General features: G+C 32.8%; 1 protein-coding gene and 1 long non-coding RNA gene across 6 annotated transcripts; one reads left to right on the top strand and one right to left on the bottom strand.

Moving 5' to 3' along the window:
- Nucleotides 1-901: 901 nt before the first annotated feature.
- On the top strand, nucleotides 902-3,959 carry LOC133830995 (uncharacterized). Of its 5 annotated transcripts, none has more exons than XR_009892334.1 (5): nucleotides 902-1,250; nucleotides 1,353-1,479; nucleotides 2,947-3,076; nucleotides 3,469-3,599; nucleotides 3,749-3,959. It is a non-coding gene; the product is annotated as an uncharacterized LOC133830995 (long non-coding RNA). The 5 variants fall into 5 exon arrangements; XR_009892332.1 differs by having other exon boundaries at nucleotides 1,353-1,498; XR_009892335.1 differs by having other exon boundaries at nucleotides 903-1,250; nucleotides 3,000-3,076.
- A 7,262-nt stretch (nucleotides 3,960-11,221) lies between these two features.
- LOC133832706 (uncharacterized) lies at nucleotides 11,222-11,704 on the bottom strand. Its single transcript, XM_062263017.1, has 2 exons — nucleotides 11,464-11,704; nucleotides 11,222-11,394 (listed from the first exon to the last, which is right to left on the bottom strand). The coding sequence occupies exons 1-2, from the start codon at nucleotides 11,702-11,704 to the stop codon at nucleotides 11,222-11,224; spliced, it is 414 nt and encodes a 137-aa protein (XP_062119001.1).
- Between the last annotated feature and the right edge of the window lie 773 nt (nucleotides 11,705-12,477).

The raw sequence follows: 12,477 nt of genomic DNA, 5'->3' as shown, positions 1-12,477 counted from the left end.
AATGCATCGGTTGGTGTGATTCGCCAAAACCCTAAGATTTTAGGCAATGCATTTCCTCCAAGGAGGCAACGCAATGCAACTTAGGCAGGTCCAACTTCTCAAAAGTGACATCAAACACTTCCAAATCCTCTCAAGCTTTTTGGGCATCCTTAGATACCTCAATGTATGACTGGACCCAAAACATAATTTTTAAATGTCTACAACAAAAATTCAAATTTCACATCTTCACTATGTAAAATCATTTAATGTTTTACATTTAGCTTGCGTAGGACAACTTGGGCTTTGTGTTTCAACAAATACTAACGTTCCCCTACTTGGTTAATTACAAAATTCTTCACACTATTACAAAACTTTACTTAGACAACACACATGAAACCAAAATTTTCGTAGAACTGTCGTCCAGTGATAAAAATAGACATGACACGACAGTAGCTCTCGAACTATTGAGCCATGTGAATTAAAACTTACATGAGATGACCGTTCTAGTTAGACTATCGTTACATATGTACTTTTAACACGAGATAACATTTTTATTTGAAATATGGTGTGATGCAATACAATTTTTTTTTTTATCAAGTGTAATTAAATTTTAATTTTAAAAAATAATTTAATAATATAGCCAATATATTGTGTAGACATATTTATTTAGAAAAAATATTAATCAATAATTTCTAACACTAAATATCTATCAATTTAAAATGAGTTATTAAAATTTTTGTCTAACTTTTCAATAATTTTTAATAATTGTGGTTAATTAATTAATTTATTATATATATTTCATTAAAAAAAAGTTTTGTTTGATGAAAAATTAATAAAAATACTTATTAAGGTATTATAATAATAATAATTTTAATTTTTCTTTTAGAACTAATTAAAAATATTTTTAAAAAATAAAATTTAATTTAAAATTTGTCAAAAAAAAAAGCATAACCACAGTTCATTGAAAACTGTGGTACTACTGGTTAGATTCCATGAAAAAAAATTAGATTTCTATAGGATTCTAGGTTAAAAAAATTGTAGTCCCCATAACTCTTCACATTCCAGTCGCTGCCCTCCTTCTCCGGTGACGGCTCCTGCATGCGGCGATGACAAGCCAGACCCCATCCAGCGCTCTCCCGCCGCCCAGCCTAGATGGAGGATCCGCGATAGCGTGCGACTCCTCCTTCCATTTGCGCGACGACCCTGGACGGCGTCTACCTCCCCTGTGCGCGGCCGAGCCCCCAACTATAGTTGACAGCCACAAAGTTTTGGTATTCTTTTCCTTTTTAGATATGTTCGTAGAAACCCCAGTTCTTGCTTCTTAACATGTTTGTGGAAAATTAAAACTCATATTTTTCATATCAACAATGCAGGCAAACAATCACAATCACAAATATATATATATATATATATTTATACATTTATAGGTTCCACATGGAAATTATAGAACCGAAAGCCTACCTAATGCTTCGAAGGGCATAACTTCTTTTTGGAGTGCTGGTGATATTCCTCTCCTATGGTACTCCTGCATTGAGTCTTTGGTTTCAATAAATTTGATTGAATATTAATGATTGTGTTGAATATGTTTTTATTTGACTTGATGTTCCATTACTTGTGATTAATTTGTAAGAATGGAAGTGTTTATAGAGTATCCATTTTAGCTATATATTTAATGTATGTAGTCAAGGTGTTTGATTGAAAAAAAAAGATATAGACATCTATTTTTTCGGATTATTTAGAATTTGTTGTGATATTACCAAAAAAGAGAGACGTGAGACATATGTAGTTAATAATTCTCAAAGCACTACACTTCCTAAAGTTTTACAAAGAAATATAGTCCTCTCTCTTTTGAGCCATCATTTTTTTATTCCTTTATAATTGTTTCTTCATTCTCTGAAGTAGTGTTTTACTGCTATTCAATATGATTAGAACCCATTCTGCCCTAAACTCTTACAAAAATTACTGAGCATATATATAGACTAATGTGTTAAAGTAGCATACTGAACTTTACATGTCAAAAACACTCTAGGATTTGGGTGTTTAATTGTTTTGTTGACTGAAAGTTCAGGATGGAATAATAGTTGAGCGTTTCTAAATATTTTTTTTATTGGTATGTTTGTTAGCTGAGTTTTTGGTGACATATATCTTTAATTTAATGTTGGTCCCCTATATTGTGAAAGTGGGCTTATGGGATTGGTTGTGCCTGTGAGGCATCTGAGTTTCTTGTTAAATTATATTTATTATCTTATCAATAAAGATCCTCTATGTAATAGTTCCTTGTTTCCTTTGGATGTTTTGAGCGTAATGGATATGTTATTGAGTTCAGTGTTTCCCGTTCTCCTTCACTTAATATCGTTGGAATAAAAATTGATAAAATTCAAATATTAATTGATTTGAAGTTCAAATCAGTCATGCTTTTCCCAGATATGATGTGTTTGATTTTGGATTTTGATCCTTGCAACCATGTTCTTAGAAGTCATTCGAAGAATTTTTTATCCATTCACTTTGTGGTTCAAAGTCTGAATATTGTTCTGCTATTCCTACATATTTTCCTGTGGTCAGATTAGTCTCTTAGGTTGAACCAGTAATTAGACTGAGTTGGTTTTTCTTTTAATATCTCAGGATCTTATGTATTGCCTTCTCTGAATGATTGTGTGGTCAATAAGCTACTTTTGACTGTTTATTGTTAATTACATTTGGGGATTTAGTTGTAATAGTATAAAAAATTGAGGACTTAGTGTCTAAAATATAAAAAGCGGAGGTGTTTTATTTTCTTAAGTAAATAAGCTATTAATTAATATATCTTCTTTTTGTAGAATTTATTGCTACAACATTATGTTTACTTCTTATTATATATTACCCTGCACTTGTGCATTATATGTCTTTACAACAAAGTAGCATTGTTTATCGGAATGTGCATTATTATATTTATATAATCTGTCTTTATAATGTTCATTTTGGATTTAGGGACCATGAGGGACTCCTTTTGAAGGTTGTATGTTTCAACTTGCTTTTTGCAGTTCCCGAGCAGTATCCTTTACAACCTTGTCAAGTGAGGCTCATAACCAAAAAAATTCATCCTAGTGTTTACTTCAAGGTATGGCAAGTGTTAATGCTTATGAGTAAATGTTTTATGCAATTTCGATTGACTTAATGGAAATATTATGTTACTACTTCGTAAGATATGAATATGGAATCTCACCAAAGATGAGGGCAAACAAAAGCTAGGAAACTCTTATCTTCGAATCATTTAGAAGTTTGGGTTGGGAGACCATAAGGTCTAGGGGTTGATTTCTTAAAAGTTTAGGAGAGGGATTAGTTAAAATCTATCTAAAATTTGATTTGATAAATTGGTTGTTGTATTAGAATAGGATCAACCTTTAATTGGTGCATCAATTATAAAAATAATATTTAAAGCTTAGTCTTCATTAAATGGCTTCTTGGTGGCGCTCTTCTTCTTCTTTAATTTTGTTTTTCCTTTGTATACAGGAGAGATTTGCCTTGATAACTTAAAGAATGAATGCATGGAGCCCTGCGTGGACACTCCAATCTGTTTGTAGAGCTATTATTGCATTGGTGGCACTTCCAGAGCATGATAGCCCCACTCCTTTGTGATTCAGGTAAACTAGTCTTCCAGCTAAATAATTATATCTTACGTTTGAAAGCTTCAAGTGTATCAGTAGTGGATCTATTATATTTTCCTGCCAGAGAGCTTTTATTTTCTTCATTAAAATAATATGTTTTTTTAATTATATTTTTGTACTATTAGCAAGCGATATTTTGCTCCTTGGCTGGAATTCTACATCTGGGCAACTTTGAATTTTCTCCTTGGATCAGAAATCAACATCTCATCTACTAGATGCTTGAACTTCAAATATGTATTTGTGTCCATGTTTATATCACCACTATTATTTTATTAATTTGCTCATTTTGTAAAACAATTTATTTTTTCATTAATGAAATTTAGCAATTTCATATTATTAATTTATATCAATTTAATTAATTTAGTTTAATTTAATTGACTATGAGGTTTTTTTTTTGTTGCATTTAATTGACTATGTGGCACGTCGTTTATCTAAAACTTGTGGTCTCATGTACCGTAGGGAACGTCATTTGCCAATAAACTGTCCTCTCATGTAATACAAAGGATGACACTTGCACAACAACGGTCATCTCAAGAAATGTAGGAGACGACATTTTATTTTAACTGTTGTTTGGTGCTAGTGCATAGCACTACACTACATGACACAACAGTATTAGAATTATTGTATGAACATTCTTACAACAGTTTTAAACTGTTGTCCCATATTAATTTTCTAGTAGTGTTATCTAGCTCAAATATACCATTGGTGCCTAAAATAAAGTGCATTTTGACTTGAACATTACCTTAGTGAAAATATCATAAAGTCTTATCAAAATAATTGGTTGCTTAAAAGCTTGAACAAAATATTTCTTATGGTAAAACTTGGTATTAAATGATCAAATCAGAGGTACACAGTAGAATATATGGACCACTTTTAATAATTATTAATATCAGTCAAAATCATACACATATATAAATATTAAATCACATACAAAACAGACCAGGGATTACATCTTGCAGTTTATCAAATGTCTTTGAATCTTTTTGTATAAAATCAACGATCTTCCTATCAAGTGTTTTAAAAGCTCACACCTTGATCTTCAATACCAATTCTCAAACACACAAGGACGTGTGTGGGCATGTGAGATTCAAAAGGTTAATTTTATGTGACTGTCTAGATGTATTCAACACATGAGATCTAGAGACATTTGACTGAGAGAAAAGGAATTGAACACACAAGGACGTGTGTGGGCACGTGTGATTCAAAATGTTGATTTATGTGACTATGTAGATGTACTCAACACATGAGATCTAGAGATGTTTGATTGAGAGAAGAGGAATTGAATAGTTTTCATATTTTTAGAAAACTATCACTTTTCTTAGAGAGAGAGATTCTAATTTTCAATCACTTAAAAATTCCTTAATAATTTTTTTTTTGAAAGTATCGTACTATCAGATTTATAAAGATAATTAATCTAATTAATTCATCTTTATTTTATTAAAAATAAAATCCAAAATAAAACTGATTTGATATTTATATTTAATTATTTATTTAAATCATATTTAAAAAAACAATTAAATAACTGATTAAACAAATAATTTGAAATTCAAACTTCAAATCCTAAGGATGGAAAATCCCTGTGTGTGGCGCCACACACTCATTGTACAGTGAGTGTCGCCCACATCAATTAGGGTTTCTGTAATTTTTCTCATTTGATTGTTTAATCAACTTTTAAGACTATATTTATCCCAATATAAATATCAGTTAATGTAAAATAAATTTTATCTTATAATATCAGTTTAAATAAATAAATATCATATTCTAAATAAGATATTTATTATTCTCTCTCTATATATTAGTCTTTTGACATCCTTAGCCTTGATAGTGTAGGACAGAGGTGAAGTGGGGACTATAGACCTATAATACGAAACTCCAATAAACCATATTATTAATTAAACTCTTTAATCCAATAATCTTATTTGTTAATTTCACGATTATTCCACTATAAATATGGAATTTCACTCTAGGTATTTATAGAATTATATTTTACACAGTTTTCTCTTGTACTCCATTGATATAATCCATAAAATGTAGTTATGTCCTCCATTTATTGGTTCATTAATTAGAGCTGGTCAAAAATGTCGTTTTACCCTTCTAATTACCTCTTGATCCTTAAGTACCATTAATTCACTAGCAAATAATTAATATATAATAAAATTATAGATTTGAGCTCAATAACTATTAAGTTCTAGAATTAACCCTAAATGGAACAAATATTCGATCCGTTAGGAAAGTATAGATTCCATTATTGTTATTCATGTTCCCAGCCTTCTGATGGCTGTCGTATACCACAACAAATTTAACAATGATTTTTCTTTCAATACTTCTAATTATTTAAGTATAATAGCAAGCACAGGTCGAACCCACGAGGACTATCATTCACTTTATTATTCAATAATTAACACTAAAACTTAAAAGGGGATTTTGATTTTTAATTCAAAATTAAATAACATAAACTAGAAAGCAAATAAAGATTGATATTACGATATTAAGAAACAGTTAAAGGTTAATCTCAACCCTTAACAATCATTCATAATCACTAATAATAAATATTATTCCAATTTCTCAATTAAACTATTAACCCCGCAGATAATGCTGAAGCAGACAATTATCTCAGTCTCCCTATTATAAGTAATTAAGGCGAAGCACTCAATAATTAACTCTTTTATCTAAGCAATAAATCTATGAAGCATACAATCTATTTAATTTAAATAAAGCATTAAGTCCTATGGAAACAAGTTAATCTAGGCAATAAATTAATGAAGCATATAATTCATTTAACCTATGTTCTATTTTTCATCACAATCAACAATTCTTTTGACATAACTATCAATTGCAATTTATCACATACACTTAGAATCCTAAACTATTAGGTGAGTAGTAATTCTAAGATGACAATTGAACAATGTAAAACCTTAATTAGTTGGCCACCTAACAAGAAATCACAAAATTCATAGCATTCAATTAGAAAAATAGAAACAATTTAATATTGAGAGAAATTAAAGAATAATATTCATGATCAACAATCAAGAATTCATGTCTTGGATTTTGAATTAACCCTTAACCTAAAAAGAACCTACTCTATAATAGTAATCATAATTACAAACATAATTATAATTAAGATTAAAGAGATTAAGGGAAGAAAAGAAACTAGATTGATGAACAAAAGTAATGTAGCCTTGTAGTCTTCTCCTCAGCCCTTTCTGAGTCTTTTTCTCTCCTAAACCATCATAAAAATTCCCCCTAAAATTAACCCTAATATTCCTTTCTAATTAAAAAGTAATTAAAAATCTGAAAACGACGTCGCGAGCCGCGACTTGGAAAATGCGAGTCGCGGCCTAGGACAAAATCTATGCATAAATTAGTCACTCAGGCAGCGGTCTGAAAAAATATTCTGAAACTCCAATTCCATTTAAAGTGTCGCGGCCTACCGCCAATTTCTTCAATTCTTGATCTTAGATAGCTTGTACATTGCCGCCACTTCAACATTTCAATCCCGAAAGCTTTGAATACTCCTAAAACTTTATTTTAACTACACTTGCCATCAAAATGTCAGATTTATCATCATAAAATGCAATGTAGAAAATATGTTGTAGAATCACGAAACTAAGTTAAAACTATTAAAAATGCTATCATACACCATCCAAGCATAGAAAAACTTAACAAATACTAATACAAAAATGACCTTATCAAATTCCCACACACTTGAATATTGCTAGTCCCTTAGCAAAACACTAAAATAACAAAACTAAAAATAAAACAAACTAATCTAGACTCACTAAACGAAGGTATTGTCAAAAGCTTGAATGTCTCTGAGAATCACACAAATAAGTAATGCCAAAACAATTCAGATTTTCATACTCTTTAGAATTTTAACTCCATATGTAATTTACCATTTGATTTTCAAAAATAATTTACTAAGCACTCAATCACAACACCAACTCAAATGCATCAAATTTAATCCATACATGTCAAATCATTTTCTTTTAAATCAGTCCCTATATACCAAAATGTTTTTCAATAAAAAAAACATCCACTCCATAAACATTAACCAATCATTCTCCACTAATATAAACACACAATGATCAAAAATCAAAAGGTCTTTACAGGCTTGTAATGTAAGGCTAAGGTTAAGAGTAGTTGAGAAAGATACATTTAAGCTCAAATCACACCATAGCATACATCAATTTAATTCTTTGAACTTGCCCCAAATTTTCCCATACAATTCAAGAAATACCTATTTTTTTCTTACTCTTCTTTCCATAATGATCTCACAAATTCCCCCACACTTATACTTTTGCAAAATTTGCATATAATATTTTTTTTTATTTTCATTGCAAATCATTTTTTTTTCTTCATAATATTCCAAGGAGAGAAATAGAGATCATACACAAATTACAACCAACACAAATAACCCATAAGTATTTCCTTTTTTTTTTTACAAACCATCCCACAATATCAAATCATATATATAACCATGGTGCAATGGGATACAATAAAGAAATATATATTTTTTAATGAGGTATATGGTCAAAAATTTTGGTTCATAGAAGAAAAGTAACAGTCGTCATGGCTCAAACATGGGAAACTAGGGATTATCATATAATAGGTTAGCTTGAACGGCTCAAACGATCCAAAGAACTGCCTTAATCATCTTCCTAATCATGTGTACTTATGATTTCGCCTCAAACAATTGATCAATGATTTCTAGAGTGGTTGGGACTTCAAATTTTTTTTTTTTCAACAAGCATAAATATTTTCCAACACATTTAAGTGGTGAATTCAATCGTGCATAGAGCGAAAAAAACAACATAAACCAAAATAGAAATTCACATAGGAGTCAAGCACACAAATCATACAAAATTCTTCATTGTCTAACATCACTTTAAGCACATTTCAAAGTTTCATCATCGACCAATCTTTCAACAAGACCAACACACCTGAACTAAAATTAAAGACAGATACTAACAAACACTAAATAAAACGAAAATAATAGAAAGTTAACAAAGACATAACAAAACATAAAATTTCATTCCCCCACACTTAAACAGTACATTGTCCTCAATGGACCTAGGAAAATAAAAAATAAAGTGAAAAGAGAAGAAAGAAAAACTCCCTCATAACAAGTTACTCCTCAGGAATATCCATATCTGCAGCGCCAGCAACATCCTCATCATCAGGGGCTTGATATGGCACCATGGGCATGGGAACTAGTGGTGGGTATGGCTGCAACCAAGTAGGAGCAGGTGGATATCTAGACATATCCACATTCAAACGAGCCTGATCCATCCTATAACAAATATCCTGATAGCTCGCATATTCCACAAACCTCTGGTTGTGATCTAGGATATGCTGAGTATTGGCCATAATATCAAGTCGGCCATAATAAACCTCTTGCTCCAAAGCTTTGAAACGTTGTTGAGTGGTTCTTCTACTATCATTCAGAGGGGGAACAGGCGCCGGAATAGAAGATTGGCCTTGATCATTAAGTTGAACAGTGGTTTTTCCCTTCAATCGATCAAGGGTATTGTGATCAATAATCTGCAATGGATGCACTTTGTCTTCAGATTCATCCCAAGGAACACCCACCTTCTTACATTACGTAGTGATCAATGAGGGAACATAAAATCCATTCGTTACTTGGCTCATACTTCGAATGATGGACCATGAATAATTTTCCCCACATTAATTGTTTTGTCAGTGAGAATAGCATAAAGAAGAATTTCCTCATGAATATCAACGTGACCAAGTTGGGATGTCGACATTAATTTTGCCCCCATGAACCGCTGCCAAGCTTTTGTATTGCTATCTAGATAGGCGACTTTGATGTAGTGAGGAGCCCCATTATTATATAAAGTCCATACAACACCCGACATTGCAATTTCATCAATAATAGCTTGATGATTAAAATTATCTTTAACCGAACCATATTCATCACGTTGAAAGTGTGGTAGCTCGTAATAGCTATTAATATCAGATGCTTTGAAGGACACTTTCACCTTGTAATTTTCATGAGCCACAGCGTTGGCATAAAATTCACGAACAATAGGACCAATGCCAGGTTCAGGATGAGCACACAATTTTTCCCAACCCCGAGACTCAATTTGATGCATGAGGAAAGGTTGATCATGATGCATGTGAAGATCAAATCCTCGCTCAGGGACCCACGCCTTGTCATGAGCAATGGCATTCATGTAACTCTCATAGGCCTTGATAGACACAAACCTTTGGGGATCATAGGGAATTGGTGTCGATGAAGAAGCATGATTCCTATTTGTCTTTGGAGCCATGGCTGTCCAAAAATTAGAAAAATGAAGAACAAGAACCCAAAAACACCATTGTTAGTCATTACAAGATTAAGAGAAAAACACCACAATGGCCAACATTGATCCACACCAAAGTTTAGATGCCCCCAATTCCGGGGTCAAAGTGACACAATGCATCAACTCAACTCCTACATAACAAATTCTAACTCACCCCAAGAACACTCATACACCAACCATATACTCCATTCCTCACAAGCTTTTTATCAAACACATAGAGTGCAGAAAAATACCATCTCCAAAAAATTATAGACCATGAAGTAAAACTTCCCAAAAATCATAATGTGCATGAATTAATAATCAAAGTAATGCAAGAGACATTGATTACCAAAATAAACAACCACACAAATGTTTTTAAAATTCACCACATTTCAATTGTTCAATTGACAAAACAAAATACTTTTCACAATTTGAAAAATTGATCAAAGAAAAACTTACTTGATGAGAGAAATGAATGTGAGTGCAAACCTCCTTGGATTATATATATGAAATGTATAGGAAATGCAGAAAACAAAATGGGATGTGTGAATTTCGGATTAGTATGGGAGAATAAAGGTGGAAATGTGTTTATGGAGTAATGGAGGAAGAAAGAAAGATATGGGTAGAATGAATTAGGGTGATGGTGATGGAAAAAGAATAAAGAAAACAAGGGGAAATGGAGAAATTGATGTGGGTTTTGTGATGAGAATTATGGGAAAAAGAAGAAAGAGGAATGGGGGTTTTCTTGGTGATTTTCAAAGGAATGATGAAATGGAGTTTATAAATTGAAAATGTGCTGAAATACCGTTCGTAGGCCGCGGCTTGCAAAATGCGTGCCGTGGCCTACACACAAACCTGACGTTACTTTCTGGAAAAGGGTCGTGGCCTAGGAAAGACGTGCCACGGCCTGCGAAGCTTGTTTGTCTCACATTCCGTTCGTAGGTCGCGGCTTGCAAAATGCGTGCCGCGACCTGCGAACTCCTGAAGCATTTTTTTTCAGAAAAGGGTCGCGGCCTAAGAAATACATGCCGCAACCTACGAAGTCTCCTGATGCATTTTTTTTCTTTTTTCTCGTAAAAGGGCTGCGACCTAGGAAAAATGTGCCGCGGCCTGAGTCCCTTTTTTTTCAAACTTTTTCATTTTTTTTTTCACGATTTTCACGGTTCTAATTACAGAAATTAAACTAAAATTACCTCAACAAAAACAAAAATAAAAACATAATGTTCAATTTAAATAAAGAAAATAAACTAAATTACAAAATGGCTAAGTTTATCGTCGCTAGCTCGACTTAATGCTTCATTCATCAACATATACCAGGTCAATGAGGTGAATCACAACAGCTTGTTCTTTCTCCATTGATTTGTAATATGGCTTTAATCTCTGACCATTCACATTGAATGACTTTCCGGTACTCGGACTTACAACTTCGACCGCTCCATGAGGAAAAACCTTGGTAATAGTGAACGGACCTAATCAGTGAGATTTCAACTTCCCAGGAAAAAGTTTAAGGCAAGAGTGATACATGAGAACTTTCTGACCTTCCACAAAACTCTTTCGAAGAATATGTTTATCATGAAAAGCTTTGGTTTTCTCCTTGTAGATTCTCGAGCTCTCATATGCTTCATTGCGTATTTCTTCTAGCTCATGCAATTGAAGCATTTGTTGTTGTCCTACATCAACCATGTCCATGTTACACTTCTTTACATCCCACCAAGCCTTATGCTCTAGCTCTACTGGTAGATGGCAAGGCTTCCCATACACCAACTGATATGGTGACATACCGATAGGTGTTTTATATGCCATAAGATACGCCCACAAGGCATCATCAAGCCTTGTACTCCAATCTTTCTGGTTTGGATTTACAGTTTTCTCAAGAATCAATTTGATTACACGATTAGAAACCTCTGCTTGCCCGTTGGCTTATGGATGATAAGCAACTGTCACCTTGTGAGTTACACTATAACGTCGAAACAATGCTTCCATACTCTTGTTACAAAAATGAGCGCCTCGATCACTAAGTATAGCCTTAGGTGTACCAAAACGCACAAAAATATTGGAGCGAATAAAACCCACTACCATTTTTTAATTATCCGTTCTAGTTGCAATTGCTTCCACCCATTTAGACACGTAGTCCACTGCCAAAAGAATATATTCATAGCCGAAAGAGGAGGGAAACGGTCCCATGAAATCCATACCCCAAACATAAAAAATCTCAAGAATTAAAATAGGAGTTTGAGGCATTTGATCCTTGGTCGTTATGTTACCAACTCGTTGACAACGATCACATGCCTTACAATAAGCATAAGAATCTTTGAAAATTGTGGGCCAATATAAACCGCTGTCGAATATCTTACGAGTTGTCCTCTTAGGTCCAAAGTGTCCACCACAAGCATAAGCATGACAAAAAGCAAGGATGGAACGAAATTCAGATTCAGGTACACACCTTTGAATGATTTGATTTGTACAATGCTTCCAAAGATAAGGTTCATCCCATATGTAGTGACGAGCATCATGCTTGATCTTGTTCTGTTGTGCTTGTGTGAGATCACTTG

The sequence above is a fragment of the Humulus lupulus genome, chromosome 4 (genome assembly GCF_963169125.1).
Source record: "Humulus lupulus chromosome 4, drHumLupu1.1, whole genome shotgun sequence".
NCBI classification, from domain to species: Eukaryota; Viridiplantae; Streptophyta; class Magnoliopsida; order Rosales; family Cannabaceae; genus Humulus; species Humulus lupulus.
The sequence above is the reverse complement of the archived record's forward strand: the minus strand, read 5'-3'. Positions and strand labels throughout refer to the sequence as shown.

Excerpts from the sequence above, each read along its gene's own strand:
- LOC133832706 (XM_062263017.1), bottom strand. The coding sequence starts at position 11,704 with ATGTCACCATATCAGTTGGTGTATGGGAAGCCTTGCCATCTACCAGTA. Across the intron at positions 11,395-11,463 it reads TCGAAAGAGTTTTGTGGAAG|GTCCGTTCACTATTACCAAG; the intron begins GTCAGAAAGTTC and ends CTCACTGATTAG.